This window comes from Nanorana parkeri, unplaced genomic scaffold (assembly GCF_000935625.1).
Source record: "Nanorana parkeri isolate BGI_ZX_2015 unplaced genomic scaffold, ASM93562v1 scaffold218, whole genome shotgun sequence".
In the NCBI taxonomy this organism is placed as follows: Eukaryota; Metazoa; Chordata; class Amphibia; order Anura; family Dicroglossidae; genus Nanorana; species Nanorana parkeri.
In genome coordinates, this window is record NW_017306486.1 from 1,274,935 (window position 1) to 1,295,874 (window position 20,940).

General features: G+C 40.7%; 1 protein-coding gene across 1 annotated transcript in view; it reads left to right on the forward strand.

Moving 5' to 3' along the window:
• Positions 1-20,612, forward strand: part of FAM213A (family with sequence similarity 213 member A) — a 53,993-nt gene extending 33,381 nt beyond the window's left edge. Inside the window, exons 3-6 of the mRNA XM_018555927.1 lie at positions 2,471-2,562; positions 9,333-9,473; positions 14,751-14,915; positions 20,333-20,612. Of these exons, the coding sequence (XP_018411429.1) occupies positions 2,471-2,562; positions 9,333-9,473; positions 14,751-14,915; positions 20,333-20,434 (500 nt within the window). The 3' untranslated portion in view covers positions 20,435-20,612. The remainder of the gene's footprint in view (positions 1-2,470; positions 2,563-9,332; positions 9,474-14,750; positions 14,916-20,332) is intronic.
• The last annotated feature ends 328 nt before the right edge of the window (positions 20,613-20,940 follow it).

Sequence of the window (20,940 nt, forward strand, 5' to 3'; positions counted from 1 at the left end):
TGACAACTCTACTAAATAAAAACAATAAATGAAAGATAATTTTTTTTTTTAAACGATGCACGCCGACTCGACGAACTCCCTCCGCATAATGTAGAATCTGACAGGTGCCGGCTAAATATAAACAATTGGGCTAGACCCGCCAAACTGTTTACTATTGGCCGGCACCTGCGAGAGTCTTCTAGCACCTCCGGGGGGAAAAACTGGGCGGGGCCAGCCGTGACTCCACGGCCGGCACCACCCAGTTGTTGTTTAATGACAGATCAGTGTCACCAGGTCATTTAGGGACGCTGATCTGTCATCACAACTGGGCGGAGCGAGCCATGAGGTCCTGGTTTGGCGCAGCCCAGCTGTCATTTGCATGAAGAACAGTTGGCCCTTCGGCCGACATTACTCCACCCTTCGTCTGTCATTACGGCTCAGCCGAGCCACAGCATATGCGTCGGCTCGGCTAAGCCGTTCAGCCGCTTTGACAATTGCCTGTACAGCAGCCCTTCGGTTTTAACTGAACCGAGGGGCTCAGGTAGCCGAAGCGAGCTGAAGGATCAGCCAAAGCTACAGTTGGAGCCTTCGGCTCTTTTGTGAATAACCCCCTAAATGTCCAGCCCCAACATAAACATTGCATAGAAGGGGAGAAATTAAATTTTTACAAAAGAGCAAGGTAAGCGGCTATTTTTAAATCTTCAAGTTATGCTATGTATATGAGAATATCTAACAAATATAAAATGCTTTACCACTTTGGCTGTAAAAGAGGAAATACACTAAGTTTATTAGATCATATTCTAGTAATCAAAAGTGGAAAATCGACAGTTTTTGTACATTCTCGTTTATATTCTATAACTATTTTATTACAAGTAGTATTCAAAATCTACCTTTGACTCTGAAGTAGAAAACTGCATTTTGTTAGGAACTCTGAAAACTGCAGATTCATCATTTCCACGGGCAGTGTGAACTCTGCATTACATTCATCCAAGCACTGAATGAGCCAGCAAAAACATATTACCTGAATATTGGACTGCTGAATGATCAAGCACTCTTCCCAATGTCGCAAAATTCCCATGTAGGCTAGGTTCACAATGTTGCACTGCGGTAACCCATGCAGGTCCATGCATGTTCTTCTGTGCAGCAATGTGTGTTGCGTTAAGGCAGCCAGTTCATTTCATTGGGCTGCCTACCACACCAAATCACACTGAAAACATGCATCATGCATGTACTTTTTTTTTTCTTTAACGCAGTGCACCACAACTCATTTCCAAGCGTTGCGCCAGAGCAACATTGTGAAATACACCTAAAGGCTGTTGTGTATTGAACATTGTAATTACCTCCCAAAATATCTTGTTTGGTATATATGCCCATCCATGGACAGGCTTTGTGATCTGCAGGTTATAGATATTTTTATTATAGGCATTTTATTTATCGCTGACAATTTAGGCAGCACTTTACATATTTTGTACATTCACATCAGCCCCTGCCCTCAAGAAGCTATCTCACACTCATATATTTATTTATTATGTATATATATATATACTATGGCCAATGTTAGAGAAGAGCCAAGACAAGTTTTATCCCAGAGATAGGCTATGAAGGACACCTGTAAAGTTACTGAAGGATCTAAGGAGTGCACAAGGAACCCAATAAGCCATTTTTGTACAAGTATTCTACACAGACTGAACATGTGAGCATTTTGCCCATAGGTTGTAAAAATACCCTCATCATAACCCTCCAGGGCACACTTTGGTAAAGCTGAAGTTCTTTGAATACAATGAACTCCCAGAAAACTTAGTAATTTACAGTATGAACCAGATTTCTTATGGAGTCTTTTCTCTAACTTTGAACGTTCTCCGTTTGGTTACAAATAGTCCTTTTGATATCTTGTTTAAATCCTATTCTGTTTAAGTGCTTCTCTAGGCAAAACTTTCTCTTTTTGTTAATTTGTAGGGTCAGACCAGTTGTCAACTTATAGGTATAGGGGGGCCTCCAATGTGACTCCTGATATCTCCGGAGGGTTGCATTTATATTATTCAATGCTACAGAAGACTATATCATACAAAGACGTATTATAGAATATGATCAGACTACAGGAGTGGTTGGAGATTGAAGTCACGCTGTAGGACACAGTCAGAGACTGGGGGCAAGTTACATGAAACTGCATGATTACTGTTATTAAAGGCCCCTTTACAAATCAATGCTGCCACTAGAGAGTGCTGGGGCCCAAGGGCAGCACATCAAACACCATTATTTTTTTTCTATTTCAAGAATTGTTTAAAAAACAAACAAACAAAAAAACTGTAAATCTCCAAAATCTTATGTAGCTGAAAATCCCTTGTTTTTGAATGAAGATATAAAGTTCACAGTTCAATCAAACTATTCAAGCTTAGTGAAAGGCTTGGTTTCTGATAGTGGCAAATTTATATCTCTGCGGAGAGTTAAACATGATGGATAACGGAAGTTAAACTTGCCCATTCCTCTGCAGAATCAAGGTCTTTTAAAGCTAAAGAACTGTGGGAGAGCAAAGGAGCCGTGATAATGGCTGTGCGAAGACCAGGATGTTTTCTGTGCAGAGAGGTAAAGGACTAGTAACATAGTTATGTATTACACTATTACACTGTATTCATTATGTTACTGTGTTTTGTTATAATCCAATATTATACAGGCAGTCTCTGAGTTATCAACATCTGAGTTACGTACGCCTCCTACTTACGAACAGAGGTCCCAGGCTGTTCCAATATTGTAATGCTACTGTGCTCGCGCTGACGTTTGCAGTACTGTACCTCCTGTACATTACAGGAAGTTGTAAGACATGCAGAGGAGGAGTGCCTGCCTCTTCTTCCGGGTCTGGTACTGTACATTGCAGGAAATTGTACAAAAATCTTTCCAAGTTGCATTTAAAGTAGAACTCCATGCAAATTTTTTTTTTTTTTGGTTAATATGGTGTGGGATTCGAGCCACTGTGAGGACAGCAAAACAAATGTTACAGGGGGTTAACGCTTCCCTATGCTATCCAAAGCGGGAAAAAAATATTTTTTTGGCTGGCGTTACACCTAAAAAAATGTACCTGTTCCAACTTGCATACACATTCAACTTAAGAACAAACCTACAGTCCCCATCTTGTTTGTAACTCGGGGACTGCCTGTAATAGATATAATGTTCTCTCTATACAATGTAAAGCTCTCAGTACAATGTAAAGCTGACCATACACACAAATTTCATCTGATTCCATTAATTCAGCTAAAATTCCAGCTGTGGGTGGCCTTGCCAGGGAGGGACGCAACGATAACATTTTTTCTAGACCAAGTACAAGTACCAATACCTGTCCCAGTACTCACAGATACAATTACTGATACCTTTTTGTTTATTGTCCCGTGACAGTTTTTCTAAAACATTACAGACTAATGATTTCAGGACAGTGGTTGGACGCCAGGGCCCAGTCACAGCTGCAAGCGCTGCAACCCTGGTAGTTCTCATGAAAATGACAAGTAATGGCACTGGTATCTGAACTGGTATCTGTGCATCCCTACTAAACTTGAAATATCTTATCAATTTTACCGGTGCCTGTTTACCTGAGCGTTGTGATGCTTGTAACTCAAAAAAAGTAAAGTATCCTTTTTCTGTGCAGAATCATGCATTTTTGGCCACACAGACTTCAACGAGGAGGCATACTGCATGTGTTACATCCTGCTTCTAGTTACTAGCTTTCCATTGGCTAAAACACTCAAGCCTGAAATTGCCTGAAAAACACACAATTGTTTTTTTGCAAAAACACATCTCTTGAAACCGCTCATGCTCAAGTGTGAATGGGGCCCAATGTGTATGACCACCTTGAGTATTAAAGTGAAAGTTTAATTTCCCCATGGAGGTCAATGCAACACGTTTACTTAAATGCCAGCCCTGTTTATATTGACATTCCCTTTTTCTCCTCCACCGTTCTTTTCGTTTGCAGAGGAAAAGAGAAAGTCCTGTGGACGCTCTGGCCAGAGCTTACACAGGGGAAAGGATTGTCTCCCCACACGACTGGCTGTTCAGGCACCCACCATAGCTCAGTGAAAGGAAACGAAGACTAGAAAGTGCTCCTCATTTCTAGAAGTACTAGATATTTTTTCACTCCAGGCAGTGGAGTGATGACAAGGAGAGCACATACATATGTGGTTGAAGGGAGAGATGCACATAAGAGAAACCCTACATGGGCAAAACATAATTTCTCTTTATCAGTAATAGACTTTAGTCAAAATCATGACTTCTATGAGCTAAAGTGAAAGTCCTGTGTAAACCTGTAATACAGGTAACAGGGACCCATACCAGGTATGCACATTGTGCAATAGTATCTCCACTCTACACATTGTCCACATTGGAGGGAGTGCTCATGGCTTTATTCATTTTAGTTTAGGAACATGAAAAGGTTTTTGTACAGTTGTGCAATACTGCATTTTATCTTAACGAACAAAGGTAGCAAATTGTAAGGAAACCTGTCAAAATTTGTGGGAGGCTTAAAGTAATATTCAGGCCTATCTTAAAAATACATTCAAGTACCTTTTTAACTATTACACAAATAAGCTACGTCTTTGTTATCACTCAGCTGTAGATCCTCAAATCAATTTCTAAATTTATGCTGACCAGGGAAACTACTTGTCCAAGGACTAAAGCGGGGGCCCAATCTTTTTGTCCCTCATGACAATCTACTCATGATACAAAATATATTTTTACCCAAATCGTATTTAACCCTGCTAAAAAGTGCTTCTCATTGGTCAGCATGGTCATCTGACTGCGATGAACCATGAGTGCTCGCAATTTGCGAGTGAAATTCTAAATTGGTAGTGCAAGGCTGTGCTGAATGGCAGTATGGGGTACAGATAGTGCACCCATACTGGCAGTGGGGAAGGACCGTTCACCACAAGGTAAGGGGGGGTGAGGGGGCCAGATTTAATCGGGTAATTCATTTCCCCCAAATTACTTGGGAAAGTTAACTTACCCTTTGATACACATTGTACATGTTAGGGAGCACTGCCCTATGTATGTGTTTATTCACATGCAGATAGTGGGGTTGTCGGGGTTGGTTTTATTTATTTTTCTTTAAAAAAATTTTTCCTTTTATATTTTTTTCACTTCACTTTATTGCTATCACACAGGGTGTACACGTGAAATTTTTTTTTTTTTGGGTTAATATGGTGTGGGATTGGAGCCACTGTGAGGACAGCAAAACAAATGTTACAGGGGGTTAACGCTTCCCTATGCTATCCAAAGCGGGAAAAAAATATTTTTTTGGCTGGCGTTACACCTAAAAAAATGTACCTGTTCCAACTTGCATACACATTCAACTTAAGAACAAACCTACAGTCCCCATCTTGTTTGTAACTCGGGGACTGCCTGTAATAGATATAATGTTCTCTCTATACAATGTAAAGCTCTCAGTACAATGTAAAGCTGACCATACACACAAATTTCATCTGATTCCATTAATTCAGCTAAAATTCCAGCTGTGGGTGGCCTTGCCAGGGAGGGACGCAACGATAACATTTTTTCTAGACCAAGTACAAGTACCAATACCTGTCCCAGTACTCACAGATACAATTACTGATACCTTTTTGTTTATTGTCCCGTGACAGTTTTTCTAAAACATTACAGACTAATGATTTCAGGACAGTGGTTGGACGCCAGGGCCCAGTCACAGCTGCAAGCGCTGCAACCCTGGTAGTTCTCATGAAAATGACAAGTAATGGCACTGGTATCTGAACTGGTATCTGTGCATCCCTACTAAACTTGAAATATCTTATCAATTTTACCGGTGCCTGTTTACCTGAGCGTTGTGATGCTTGTAACTCAAAAAAAGTAAAGTATCCTTTTTCTGTGCAGAATCATGCATTTTTGGCCACACAGACTTCAACGAGGAGGCATACTGCATGTGTTACATCCTGCTTCTAGTTACTAGCTTTCCATTGGCTAAAACACTCAAGCCTGAAATTGCCTGAAAAACACACAATTGTTTTTTTGCAAAAACACATCTCTTGAAACCGCTCATGCTCAAGTGTGAATGGGGCCCAATGTGTATGACCACCTTGAGTATTAAAGTGAAAGTTTAATTTCCCCATGGAGGTCAATGCAACACGTTTACTTAAATGCCAGCCCTGTTTATATTGACATTCCCTTTTTCTCCTCCACCGTTCTTTTCGTTTGCAGAGGAAAAGAGAAAGTCCTGTGGACGCTCTGGCCAGAGCTTACACAGGGGAAAGGATTGTCTCCCCACACGACTGGCTGTTCAGGCACCCACCATAGCTCAGTGAAAGGAAACGAAGACTAGAAAGTGCTCCTCATTTCTAGAAGTACTAGATATTTTTTCACTCCAGGCAGTGGAGTGATGACAAGGAGAGCACATACATATGTGGTTGAAGGGAGAGATGCACATAAGAGAAACCCTACATGGGCAAAACATAATTTCTCTTTATCAGTAATAGACTTTAGTCAAAATCATGACTTCTATGAGCTAAAGTGAAAGTCCTGTGTAAACCTGTAATACAGGTAACAGGGACCCATACCAGGTATGCACATTGTGCAATAGTATCTCCACTCTACACATTGTCCACATTGGAGGGAGTGCTCATGGCTTTATTCATTTTAGTTTAGGAACATGAAAAGGTTTTTGTACAGTTGTGCAATACTGCATTTTATCTTAACGAACAAAGGTAGCAAATTGTAAGGAAACCTGTCAAAATTTGTGGGAGGCTTAAAGTAATATTCAGGCCTATCTTAAAAATACATTCAAGTACCTTTTTAACTATTACACAAATAAGCTACGTCTTTGTTATCACTCAGCTGTAGATCCTCAAATCAATTTCTAAATTTATGCTGACCAGGGAAACTACTTGTCCAAGGACTAAAGCGGGGGCCCAATCTTTTTGTCCCTCATGACAATCTACTCATGATACAAAATATATTTTTACCCAAATCGTATTTAACCCTGCTAAAAAGTGCTTCTCATTGGTCAGCATGGTCATCTGACTGCGATGAACCATGAGTGCTCGCAATTTGCGAGTGAAATTCTAAATTGGTAGTGCAAGGCTGTGCTGAATGGCAGTATGGGGTACAGATAGTGCACCCATACTGGCAGTGGGGAAGGACCGTTCACCACAAGGTAAGGGGGGGTGAGGGGGCCAGATTTAATCGGGTAATTCATTTCCCCCAAATTACTTGGGAAAGTTAACTTACCCTTTGATACACATTGTACATGTTAGGGAGCACTGCCCTATGTATGTGTTTATTCACATGCAGATAGTGGGGTTGTCGGGGTTGGTTTTATTTATTTTTCTTTAAAAAAATTTTTCCTTTTATATTTTTTTCACTTCACTTTATTGCTATCACACAGGGTGTACACGTGATCTGGGTAGCTTGCTTGTCCAGGGAACAAAAGTAGCCACCCTCTAGAAGGGACAGTGTCCGCATAATTTCAGAGATGACTTGAGGATCCACAGCTGAGTGATACACAAGCTCCATTTTTGTTAATAGCTAATATACTTGAAGGGATGCACCAATACCGTTTTTTTGGTATTGAGTACCGATATTTTTTTTAATCTTCAGTTTTTGCTGATACTGAATACAGATATCGGCATCCCGAGGTACCGTGGGCCCGGCTTATCTGGAAGCTTGTGATTGCCTGTAAAGCCGGTGTTCTTTCGAAAGAACCCCAGCTTCACGCTGCCTTGTGACACTGCGAGGCAGCCTGGCTTCCTGACTAATCAGGAAGCTGGGCGGTGGGTCATGACATGCCACCCCGTCTCCCTGATTGGTCAGGAAGCCATGCTGCCTCGCAGTGTTGCAAAGGAGCGTAAAGCCGGTGTTCTTTTAATAGAACATGCTGCCTAGCGACAAGTGAAGCTGGCTTCCTAGCCAATCAGGAATCTGGAGACCATTTCCCACCCATCTACTTGATTGGCCGGGAAGCTGGCTCCATGCTCCCGTGTGGCACTGCCGGTCAGAGAGGAAACGCCCTTTGACCAAGTTTTGGTATCAGAGCATTTGGGTACTCTGTCAAATATTCAGTATCAGCACCGATTCCGGTATCTGTGCATCCCTAGATACTTGAATGCATTTTTAAGATTTAACTCCTGAATGTGGCAGTACCCATTGAAGGGAGCCTGAAAGGGATCATAACATGGAAAAATATTTTCCATGCAGCTTCAATGAAATGAACATGTAATGTGTAATAGCTCAAACATAACAACCACATTATTATTTATAGTTCTGTCTTCTATATGTCAGTGTTTATTATAATAGCAGTTTTGTTTGTTTTATCCTCGAAGCAGTTGATTCCTTTGAGTGACATCAAGAACATGTGCTATGACTTCCATTATCAGCTTACATACCAAAAAAATGACATTCTACAACAAATGTATTTTAAGAACTATGCAAGCTATTACCAGTGTATCTCTATTATTCCTCTGAAGTCCTAAGATTATGTCAACAAAAAGGCACATCAGTAAAAGGATGTCAGCAATCTGCCCATTCAGGGGAACTAAAGAAAACAGTCGGCTGGTTAATTCTTAACTTGGTAACCCGGGGTGAACTTCTCACGGATAGTTCTGTGAGGGTAGCTGAGGAAAAAAGGAAAGCAAAAGATACTTAAGAGCAAAAACAATTAAGTTTATTGAAACATGTAAACATCTAAAACAAATGTTTATGGTACGCAAATATTACAAATAGTACAGTAGTAAAAACATAAAACAAAATGGTGCTTTAATGTATTTGGAAGCACTCTTTATTTTAGTAGGTGAAATATGTAATAAGTAGTATGCATGAAGTATAAGTATGTTTTCGTTTTTTTTGAAGAATGTGTAATTCTAACGTGGAAAGCAGTTTGTTTCATAATACCTTAAATGGCACTAAACTCAGGAGTTAAATCTTAAAAATGCATTCATGTATCTAATAACAAAAATGTACCTTATTTGTGCATCACTTGGCGGTAGATCCTCAAATCATCTCTGAATTGGTGCTGTCCTTCCTTCTGGAGGGTGGCTACTTTTGTTCCCCATAGGCCCTGTGTGTTGTAAAGTAGCCACCGCTCCAAGCTCGTTCCCGTGATGGAATACAATCTCTCATTTAGTTCACTAATTTTTATTGAGATTGTAGTCCATCACAGGAGTTAGCTTGGAGTGGTGGCTACTTTACAACACACACAGGGACCATGGGGAACAAAAGTAGTAGATCTACAGCCGAGTGATACACAAATAAGATACATTTTTGTTAATAGTTAAGGTACTTGAATGCATTTTTAAGGTTTAGTGTCACTTTTTAGTAAGCTGTTGTTTGTGTGTTTTTTTTTTTTTAATGCTGGTTTTGTGGCATTGCAGGAGGCTGCAGGGTTGTCGGCACTTAAGCCAGAGCTTGACCAGCTTGGAATCCCACTATATGCCGTTGTGAAAGAAAAGATTGGAACTGAAATAGAAGATTTTCAGCCTTATTTTAAAGGGGAGATTTTTCTTGATGACAAGGTATATTGTATGTTATCGTTTGTTCAATATCCCAGATTAACCTGGCTAGATCTACACTGGGAACCAGTTTCCTGTGCTGACAATGATAATAATCCTGCTCACTCATAGCTGTATTTATTTATTCATTCATTCATTCCAGGTATTTGTATAGTGCCGACTATTTACGCAGTGCTTTACATATTGTACATTCTTATGACACAGCCTTTTCTTATAGTGATGGTGAGTGCACACAACCTGAAGATAATCAGAGTCAGTAGATGACCAATGCTCCCCCCACCATGGATGATACACAAGGTGATGTTTATGGTCATCTTTGGATTGTACAGACACTCCAACTGATCATTCTTTAAGAAAAAACGGATTGTCTGTGAAATTCAGATATTGCCTTTTAATATTTTCCCCAGGAATGATCGACCTGAGGAGCATGTCAGGGCCTGCAGATGCTTGTATATGTAGCAGTTGTCCCTCCGCAGGTAACTTTATACCAGGGGTAGGCAACCTTTGCACTCCAGCTGTGATAAAACTACACATTCCATTATTCCTTTGACTCTGTACATGATCCCTGGGTCTGTCAGAGTCTTGCAGTGTCCCATGGAACTTGTAGTTGTAGTGCAGAGGTTGCCTACCGCTGCATTATACTATCTATACTTAGCATCACTATCAGACCAGACTCATGTGCCAAATGCCTACAGAGATTGTTCACATGAAATAAGGATATAACATGGGGTTTCTGTGCAGTGAATACATTTGGCTATACAAGTGTTTTAAGTTTATGCACCTGTCTGTAATATTTGTTTAGTATCCCCATATGTCTGTGATCACAGAAGATGTTTCCATCGCCTGAGGCACACCATTGTGCATTCATATATTCTAAGACATATGGTGCTAACATGTATTTCTGTAACAAAGCAAAATCCACTTCAGCTGGTCTTCATCATTCTATCAAACGTTTATTGAGGCTGGATCACGTGGTTGTTGGACAACATTAGAATAGCAGGTCTATGGTGACAGCCATATAAATCAGTACTCAAACAGTCTGCTTGGAACCTATCTGGCCTTGCAGCCCAAATATTCTGAAATTATAGAAAAGGAGACTTCTGTTCCCTGCCAACCGAGTCGTTTTTATATGGCACACTGTACATCTATCACTTTTTAACTCATGGTTGTCATAAGCATCATAGACAGATGCAGCAGCCATAAATCATGAGGAGCTTAGCACATGCTCACTCCATTCATTACAGTTCTCTAAAGGACTGTTTAGCTGGTAATATGTTTCGGTAGATAAAGTAAAGCAAACACAATTTAGTTTTGTTGTTAAATTCCTATTGTCGTGTTTTCTCAAAGGTGTAAAAAAAAAAGTAGTCCCTTTTATCGGTTGTGCCATAGCCAAATGTGAATTGTCTCTTCAGCACTACCATGTGTATTGTTTGTCGTTGTGCATTCATTGTGGTAATTGTGGTTATATACATCTAAATGCAACCTTAGTATAACCCTTAAAGTTTTCCACCCAGCTCCTTCCACAAAAATCAACTTTTGTCAAACCAGGTGGTGCCGGCAGGTCCACCCGTGGATGGAATTTCGTCCGATTCAGCAGAAATAAAGACCTGCAGGGATAGTAAAACCCTTGAGGCCTGATATGGCTTTTGTCCTGTCTTTCTCGTATCCTGTCTTTCTCCTTTTACTTTTTCTCCTCTCCATTTCTTTAAAAATGTTTGCTTGGCAGAAAGGAAAGCTGACACAGCTCTTATAATAAAAGCAGTGATGTAATGAAGAAGACAAGATATGAAGGATAATGATATCATTGAGGCAGAAAGCTCAGCAATAAAACCTGACAGTGGCTCTAGCCTTTCCCCACTTTATTGAGAAAAGTGATTTTATTGCAATCTCCAGTCCCATTACAGAAATTTCTTCTCACTATGTCTCTGGGACGCTCTGTCATTAGGACAGGAACTGAAGGGAAATCCTGGAACTAAAGGCAAAGCACCTGAAAGAGGTTCTTACCCTGCCCCGCTCTATCGAAAATGAAAATAAATTATCAACGTTCATTGGGGACACAGCCCGTCTTCTGCAAGGTATAGCTGCTGCTGCTGCTTCTGGGAGTTTGGATGCTAGATTTTAACCTTGTCTTTATGAAGAAATAGGGTAATAAAGGGTGACTTGCAGTAGAAGGCTGCCACTTCTGAGGTCCTCCTGGCTAACGTAAGTAAGACCTTTTGAGCCAAAGTCATAGGAGGGACCTGTTGTAGAAGTTCTAAGGGTAACCTGTTTTCCACTGTGGGTTGACACTGTCAAAAGCTGTTGATTAAAATAAACTTCTGCTTGTAAGTCTTGAACTGGCAGAGCTGAGATTTCCTATCTCAGGACCTTGTACTCAACATCAAAAATGATGTTGAGTACAAGGAAGAAGTGGGCTTTAATAGCACATTATTTTTGTATACATCTTTTGCATTGTATCTTGTGGGTATGCATTAGGAAGCCAGTGGAGGTACTGACCGAGAGGATCAGAACACTAGGAATTGGAGGAGAGGTGTTATCAGCCAGGCTGCATTGTTCATTACTAGTTGAAGTGTGACGGGACTGTTTAATGGATTGCCACAAAGCATGATGTTACTTTAGACTTGGCAGGATGTGTTTAGAGTATTGGAGTCAAAAATAACTTCTAAAATGAGAATGTTGTCAATGGTGATTGACAATTTTAGTTTTATCCACTTTTAATAGTTAAACAGCGAGTGGACATGAAAGAAGAGGCAGCACCAAGACATGTGGATGCTTGTTTCTTTAGAAAAGCTAGGTCAGGAGCAGAAAGACAGATCTGAGTATCACCTGCATACAAAAGATACTGAAATCTCTACCCCAAATTTACTTCAAGGTTAATACCGAAATCGGTATTATCGGGAAATGTGTACACACTTTCATCTGTGCAACACAAATTTGAACAATATTCTGTACACAGGACTTATAACTTGTCCATAATCATCACTTTCTGCATTAAAATCTACACATCAGAGGCCTTGTGTTCTGAATTCTAGTGCTTTTCTGCTATACCTGGTTGGTTATACTGTGTATGATAAATGGCATAGGAGTTGATCTGTATAACTGTAATGCTAACAGTAAACAGCTGTCACAGCAGAATAAGAAACTTTGGACCTGGAAACACAGTTGATGACTAAAATCATTGTACACAGTCTTTTCTGATTTTGTTTCCAAAAAAATTTAGCTAGAACATGGACTGATCAAAATGTAATAAAAAGCTGTGGCTGAGAAAGTGGTTCTTGCTGGCATTACATATTTTATAACAAACTTTGTTTTGTCTTATAATGGAATTCAAATGTGTTGTTTGTTTTTATTCAAGTTTAAGGTAACTAAAAACATTGCATTTGTTTTAACAGTTTTGGGAAAACTCTGACAATAAAGCCAGGTGCACACTTGGTCGATTGCACACAGCGTTTGCCGCACAACCCCTTTGATTATCAATGGGGCTACATCCGCACGGCAATCGCTGAAAAATGTACATGTATCTTTTTTCGGGACATGCAACCAGTGATTTTTTTTCAGCTGCGATCATGCGCAATTACTTGTGCAGAATCACAGCGGGGAACCGTGCGATCTGCCTGGCGCAACTGAGGTGCCATTAGAAAAGCATTATTGGAGGCTGGGCAAGGAGAAAATTCAGTGGGACCTGTGAATCTAAAGGGATTTAGACATGGACTAAGGTTTCCGCAGGAGAGTAGCCAGTCACAAGAACCAGAAGTAGGCAGATTTCAGGGCTGGCAGCAGTCTGTAGCATTATCCAGGGACGGGCAGAGGTTAGGGCAGGAGGCAGACAGAGTAATCCAGGGACGAGCCAAAGATTAGGGATGGCAGCACACAAGAGAGTAATCCAGGGACAGGCTGAGGTCAAGGCAAGAATCAAGATAACAAATATCAGGATAGAGAGCCAGTGAAGTAGAACTATCGCAAGTCCAAAGTACTGGGCTAGTGATAGTCAATTAGTGCACCACAGTGCTGTTGGTCAATCAACGCAGAGGAGGATGACCAGGGCAAAAAAGGGGGGCGTTGCTGCCCAGCAACTGACATGCTAGCCGGGAAGAGAGCACGGCCGCTCCTAACGTTCTCATAGTGGGTTTTTTTTTCTTCTTCATTCTCAGTATATATAGGTGTCGCTAGTAGTAGTTAGTCACTTTGAACTGGATTTGTTCTGTAATGTTAAAGATGTTTCACTGTTCACCCAAGCAGCTTCTTTAGTTCTAATGAGTGTCAGGAACATATCCCAGCTAGGTATCTGCTTGAAAGACCTGTAAGGAATAGGATTGTTGTGTGAGACTGCTATGGAAAGATACCCATATAGAGGAAATGGTAGTAGTCAAGACCTTCGTATTTTAGCAGGTTTGTGCAGAAATGTGATGCATATTGATGACAGCAAACACCACCAGCCAAATAGCCTTATGGGCTCAGAGATGTACAATCCATGGACAAGAGAACAGGTGTTTAGTGAACATTAAGAGAAGGAAAGCGTGTTTTAGATTACTTGGAAATGTCTTCTATGTAGGCAGTTTAAACCTACCTATAAATATGATTGATTTAGGCAGCCGAAATTGACTGACATGACTCTGACCTTTCCAGGTGGCTAGTAAATACTTTCATTGATAGAACACTTGTCCTAGTCGCTATTGTTATCTCCTGAAATAAGCATTGCAGTAGCATCTTGCCAGCTCCGCTCATTTCCTTCCATCTTCTCTTTGTTTCTAATTAATGTGTTACCAAGCCATTGGTTGTCAGATTGTGCACTTACATTTCACTGTCCTCAGAAATCATCTTACATGGGTGCAAGATGAAAAAGAGCATGCAGAGCCTGTGTTGCTTCAGCCTTTTGTCTGGCCCATAGTACCATCATAGTCTTGACAGTTGATTCACCATGATTACTCATTGAAGCTAAATTATTTGCATCAACATTTATATAATGTACAAACAATTTATATGATGCAACTGTAATAAATGATCATTCTTTACTTGTTATCATTCTGTCATTTGTAATCCTTGACGTAATTAGAGAATTGCGCTTACAATCTACATTTTAGGGTCTCACGAGCAGGGCCCTCCTAACCCTCCTGCCTTGAAATTGTATTGTTGGCTGTATTGTCTCCCTCCATTTTGTAAAGCACTGTGCATACTGTTGGCGCTATATAAATCCTGAATAATTATAGTGCTGAGTAGAGAGACAATACTGATCCCTTCTCCTCTAAATTTAAGAACTCATGATCTTCTGGTGTTCTGCAGAAACGATTCTATGGACCTCAGAAGAGGAAGATGATGTTCCTGGGACTGATCCGATTGGGAGTTTGGCAGAATTTCCGCAGAGCCTGGAAAGCTGGATTTGAAGGGAACCTTGAAGGGGAAGGTCTGATCCTTGGAGGTGTATTTGTGATTGGCTCTGGAAATCAGGTGACGATAACTAACTAGTTATATTGATGAACTGTTGCCTATTTAATCAGAGTAGGGTATTCTGATGTTTTGCTGTGCAATAGTCAAAACATGTGAGCCCTCCCACCATGACTAGTGAGCCTTTTAGTGAATATGCATGTTCATACATGACATTTAGATAGCGCCATCTGCCCATCTCTTGGCCAAATGTCATGGGTGGATTTATACTGTGCATTTGTGCTTCTCATGAAGGGGATAGAGAAGCAACATTGAAGTAAAGGCTGGTGTAGGAAGATGGCATCACATGGGAGAGAGTTAAAATACCTAATGTTTGTAACAAAGGGCCCTAGAGCAGAGCTTGACAAATTTTCTTTGAATCTAGGAGCCAGCTAAAAAAGTTAAGAGCCAGATTTTTTTCGCAACAGCGTTTCAATGGGGATGGGGGACTTTAAATTTTTTGGGGGCTATTTTTAACTTTTGTTTTACTCATTGGAGATAACCGGTTCTCTTTAAGGTGACATTAGGGGTCTATTAGACCTCTAGTGTAATTTTTCCACTTCAATAGCTTTAGCTGGGAATGACAGCTGTTTGCTAGTAGGCAGTGGGCGGGTGCAATAGCCTGCTATTGGCTACTGCAATTTAAAATAGCAACAGCAGGCTGGCTATTGCTGCTGGCCGCTGGACTGCGATCTTTGTCCCCTCTGACACAGACCGCTGCAGCCGATTACAACCTGTGAGGGGAGACCGCTGACAGTCTGTGAGTCTGGGGAGGAAACTACAGATTTATTGTGGCAGCGGTGAGAGAAGAAACGAGAAGAAAAGAGAAGGTACAGTGAACAGGCTGACAAAAGGACGCAATTTCTAGTCATGTTGGCGAAATGACAAAGTGAAAACAGAATTTTCAAAATATCTGTGAATTTATTAAAAAGAAAAACCTGAAATATCACGTGCACTTAAGTAATCAGACCCTTTATTCAGTACTTTGTTGAAGCACCTTTTGGCAGTAATTACAGCCTCAAGTCTTTTTGGGTATGACGCAACAAGCTTTGCACACTTGGATTGGGGGATTTTCTGCCATTTGTTCTTTGGAAATCCACTCAAGCTCAGTCAGGTTGGATGGGGACCATCGGTGGAGAGCCATTTTCAGGTCTCTCTAGAGATGCTCAATAGGGTTCATGTCATGGCTCTGGCTGGGCCACTCTAGGACATTCACAGAGTTGTCCCTTTGTGTTGTCTTGGCTGTCTGCTTAGGATCATTGTCATGATGGAAGGTGAACCTTCGGCCCAGTCTGAGGTCTTGAGCGCTGTGGAACAGGTTTTCATTGAGGATATCTCTGCTTTTCTCCATTCAGCTTTTCCTCAACCCTGATCAGTCTCCTAGTCCCTGCTGCTGAAAAACACCCCCCCCAGCATGATGCTGCCACCACCATGCTTCACGTTGGGATGGTATTGGGCAGGTGATGAGCGGTGCCTGGTTTCCTCCAGACATCACATTTAGAAATTAGGCCAAACAGTTCAACTTGGTTTTATCAGACCAGAGAATCTTGTTCCTCAAAGTCAGAGTTCTTCAGGTGCTTTATTGCAAACTCCAATTGGGCTTTCATGTGTTTTTGCTCTGATACAGTATGCATTGTCAGCTATGAGGCCTTCTATAGAGAGGTGTGTGCCTTTCCAAATCATATTTTTCCTTTTTCATATATTTGCAATAATTTCAAAAATTTTACTTTACCCTTTGTCATTATGGGGCACTGAGGGTAGCTCTGGTGAGCGTACGACAGCGTACGGCTGCATCCTCCCATAGGGAAGAAAAGGCTCCTGCGTACAATCACACGCAGCACCTGTCCTTCCCGGCAATGGCACGGTACGGCCATGCACGCTGCACTGATCTGTACGGCCCTGCTTTATGCTTTGTGAATGAGGCCTTAAGCTAACAATCAGGAACCATTTAGCATGGTTGTCCATCATGTGATTGGCTTGACCGTCAACCAAAGCAATAACTGAGAGGTTTGTTTATAAACAAATGTCAAATGTTCTGTGTCTCTCTCGCTCTCGCACTCGCTCGCTCTCTCGCTCTCCTTCTCTCTCTCTCTCCTTCTCTCTCTCTCTCCACGGAGAGAAAGGCATAGTGCCATCTGAATGAATGAAAGTTTAAAAGGTGAAAACTGTTATGTGTAAAATAACCAAATGTGTCAATTTGTCAGCTTATAAATAAAAAACATGAGCAGGCTTTTTTTTGAAACTGTACCAAATACAAGCCTTATGTCTTTTAAACAACGTAAAAATGATTTTGGTAGACAAATAGTTATTGTGAAGTTAACTGCATACTGAAGATTTATAAATGTGGTCTTTAGGCTAATTGACCTTTAGTCATAAAGGGGTTAAAGTCAAGCCAGGAAAAATTCCCCTCATAAACCAATACCCCTACTCCCTCTAGCTAATTGCTGCATTGATTAAAAATAAAACCTGCCCAAAATACTTGCTTATATCCACGTTCCTTAGTATTCTCTCTTCCTCCCATTGCATTGGGAGGGGCCTTTTTCTGGTGACCACGTCTTTACCTAATGATATCGACATTTCCCATTGGCTATCCATCAGCAGAGTCCTCATTGATCCTGAAGACTCCCAACAGCATTGTGGCAATACCACGATGAGGGGCAGCTAAAAGTCCAGGTGGTGGACCTGAACTGCATCGCTGGGTCACCAGTCTCCACATTTGAAAGAGGCACCAGTGAGGGAGACATGACAGCAGGGTCTGAGACAATAAAAAGGGCTTTAATTTGAAAAAAAAAAGTGAGTATATTGCCGGTTATTTTGCCCAGAGATGTGCAAAATGGTAAAATAACATGCTGTAATACTGAATGGGAGGCCACATTAACATGTCCCAAGCACACTTTGATTTGGCAGTAACTTTTTCATTACATATGATACTGAAATAATACACTGCAATATTCAGGGCGGTTAAGGTCACTAGCCAGCCCTGCTTATAAAACAAGAGTCTTTAATTTCTCGCAAAAACACTTAAACAAAAACACCTTATCTTTAGCAAAAGAAAAACAAACAGCACTTTTCTTCAGTGCAACAGAAAATCTGGCTTACCGACTCTCAGGGTCCCAGCCTGCTTACTGAGGGTTCAAACATAAACACAGATGCCCAGCAGTGTCTCAGTAGCCCACAGTCCAAAGCTTCACACAGACATGTGCCCTGCTCCAAACACCTCAAAGACACCTAATGACTGGCTTCTTGTTCTCTTGGCTTCTTTCTTGGCTTAATAAGGGCAAATTAATTTTTCTAGGTTTCTTTAATCTACACTAAAGCATTATAACAATGTATTTATGAATGGAAATAGCAAACACTGGTGTCACTGGTGGAGGAAGCCCTAGGTCTTGACTGGTTAAAATGTCATAAGTACTATTGCATCTGGATGAATTGGGGCCCTATATGTCTTTCACCAAATTTTTGAAACTCCGGATTATGGCAATATTCCTCACACTAGCTGATCCTTCAGAGTGTATCTATTATTCCTCTGCACTACGGCATACCACAACCTGAATGATACAATGCAGGCTGTAGTAAGGTGTGTGTGTGTGTGTGTGTGTGTGTGTGCGCGCGCACTCGCACAATTGGAGGAGAGCCAGTCATTCAATTTTGACCATTGTGCTATATGACTGTCTAGAGGTTTTTAGTTTTTAAAAAAAAGCTTTATGGCTGTCATACAGTGTGTCTATATTTGCTGCTTTTTATAGACCTCCAAATATCCTCCTAGAAAAGACATAGTGATCAAATAAAATCCTGTGTCAACAAATGGGGGGCGGGGGGGAGTAAAATCTAGAACAGGGACAGACAACTGCATGTACTGATTGGTAACACACTGTGGTTGATTTACTAAAGGAATAGAGGCTATTCACTCAGTAGAGTGAATGTTCACTGTAATAAGTGTGTTTACTTTGAAAAGTAAATAGGGCGTACCCATGTGTACATTGAATATCCAATTATGTGTGAATTTTTTTTTTACTTTGCTAAGTGAACAGTCTAGATTCCGCCAGTAAATCAACCCCAATGAATGTACTCTGTCAGTTGACTTTTACTGATAATAGTACACACTCTGTACAGCAAGGATGTACAGCATGGACAGTAGTACAGCAAGGATGCTGATAGTAATATCTTACACAGAGATGGCCATGACAGCCAGGACCAAAAATTGAAGTATAATTATACTATGGTAGATTGAAGGAAAATCTGAAAATCAACTTAAAATGACATTTATTCTCTTTACAATAACAACTCATGAGGAACAGCTACTTTAAAATGGATTGTTTTACTCTTATATGTAATATGATTAACCATGTGGCTTTTTAGTACTGGGGTACTGAATTGTAATCCTAAATGGGACCTCAAGTTAGGCTGGTCATACACAGCTCTATTTTTTTTTTCTTTCATTCAACCCTCAGGCTAAACGAAAAAAAAAATACTCCATCAACACTATGAATGTGTTGAACAAGGAATCCCACTGTTTGCATTGTATTCTGACAGTGACCACTTTCAGAATACCCGACCTGAGTCGGCAGCTCATTGGTTGCCGGCTCTGATCGTACAAAGATCTTCCAGCCAGTACCTTCGATCAGCTGATCGAGGGATGCCGGCCGAATGGATGCCGAGAGAAGCACACACTGCAAATTTCAGCTAGTTTCTTAAGAACTGGCTGAAATTCGCACAGTGTATGGACACTCTTAGTAGTGTTTGCATAGTAGGGGCATTAAATTGTAATCTGCTCTGGTATGGGTCTGGGTCAAGCTATGGTTACTGTCAGTAGAGCATAAATCAATTTACAAATACAGTACTGGACATTGTCAGCAAAATGTTATCAATAGCGCATGGAACACGTGTCAGAGTGGAGCTGTAGGTTGTGACTAATAACACCAGATGCAATGGAGGTGGTTGGGGTAAGAGCTACTAAAATTGAATTTGGAAACTTTTTTTTTTTAACACGTTTAAACAAATGTGTATTAGTTTAGTCTTTAATATTCCTTTTTGGTTTTATAAAGTCAGTGGATGGAAAGTTGTGCTCATCAAGATGCAGTCTTACTTACTGAACACATGTGCATTCACACCAGTAATTATTGTTAGTAACAAAAATAAGTGAAATACATTAGTTACTGTTGCTACAACAGTTACATTTAGGTTGCGTTGAGAAAGATCACCCACAAACATGTATCCTATGCTTTCATTGTCCTCCGGGCATATCTTGTTTACCAAAGGAGTTTAAAGAAGCTTTAACAAAGGGATAGTTGGTGACTAATTTCTTCCTTAATGTCTTCAGAATTTAGCTTATTGGTTCCCTTTCATTGCAAGTACAAGCAATGGAGTGTATTCTGCAAGGTGAAATAGTTAAAATAGCACAACACAGTGTTTGTTATAACAATCTGTTTCACAATTTGCAGGGAATCCTTCTGGAGCATCGTGAGATGGAATTTGGAGATAAGGCAAACTTGACAGCTGTACTTGAAGCTGCGACGAAGATCAAGCAGTCTGGATCCCATTAAACGTGTGGATGCTGCCAAAGAGGGCAGCAGTCTTTGAGCACTGGCCCCCCTGGCCTGTCTTTACATGATGTTCTGCGTGGAACAATAATTTACAGATGTTATTTATTTTTCCGATGACATTCAGTTTTTTACAGGCTTATTCATGGAGGCAATGCAAAGAACAATGATGTTAAAAAAAGTGCAGTAAAACTATATTAATCAGATTTCCGTTAACTATAGGCAGTCCAGTTAAATGACTTCCGATTGGCTGCCGAAAACTATTCTTTCTGCATCATCTTCTTTCTTTGTACTGGCTTTCTGAATAGGCCTATTTGTGGAATGCATGGTGTATATATATGGAATGAGGTTAATTTATGGAAGCTAAACAAGATGCTTTAATCCGCTGCTTCTCAACAGATTCCAGCTGTAATTTTCCAGAGTTCATTCTAAAACAAAACCAAGATGATTGATAACTTTGGGCAAGATTATTTTTATGATTTTTACTGACGAGGAGATGGGTTGGGAGG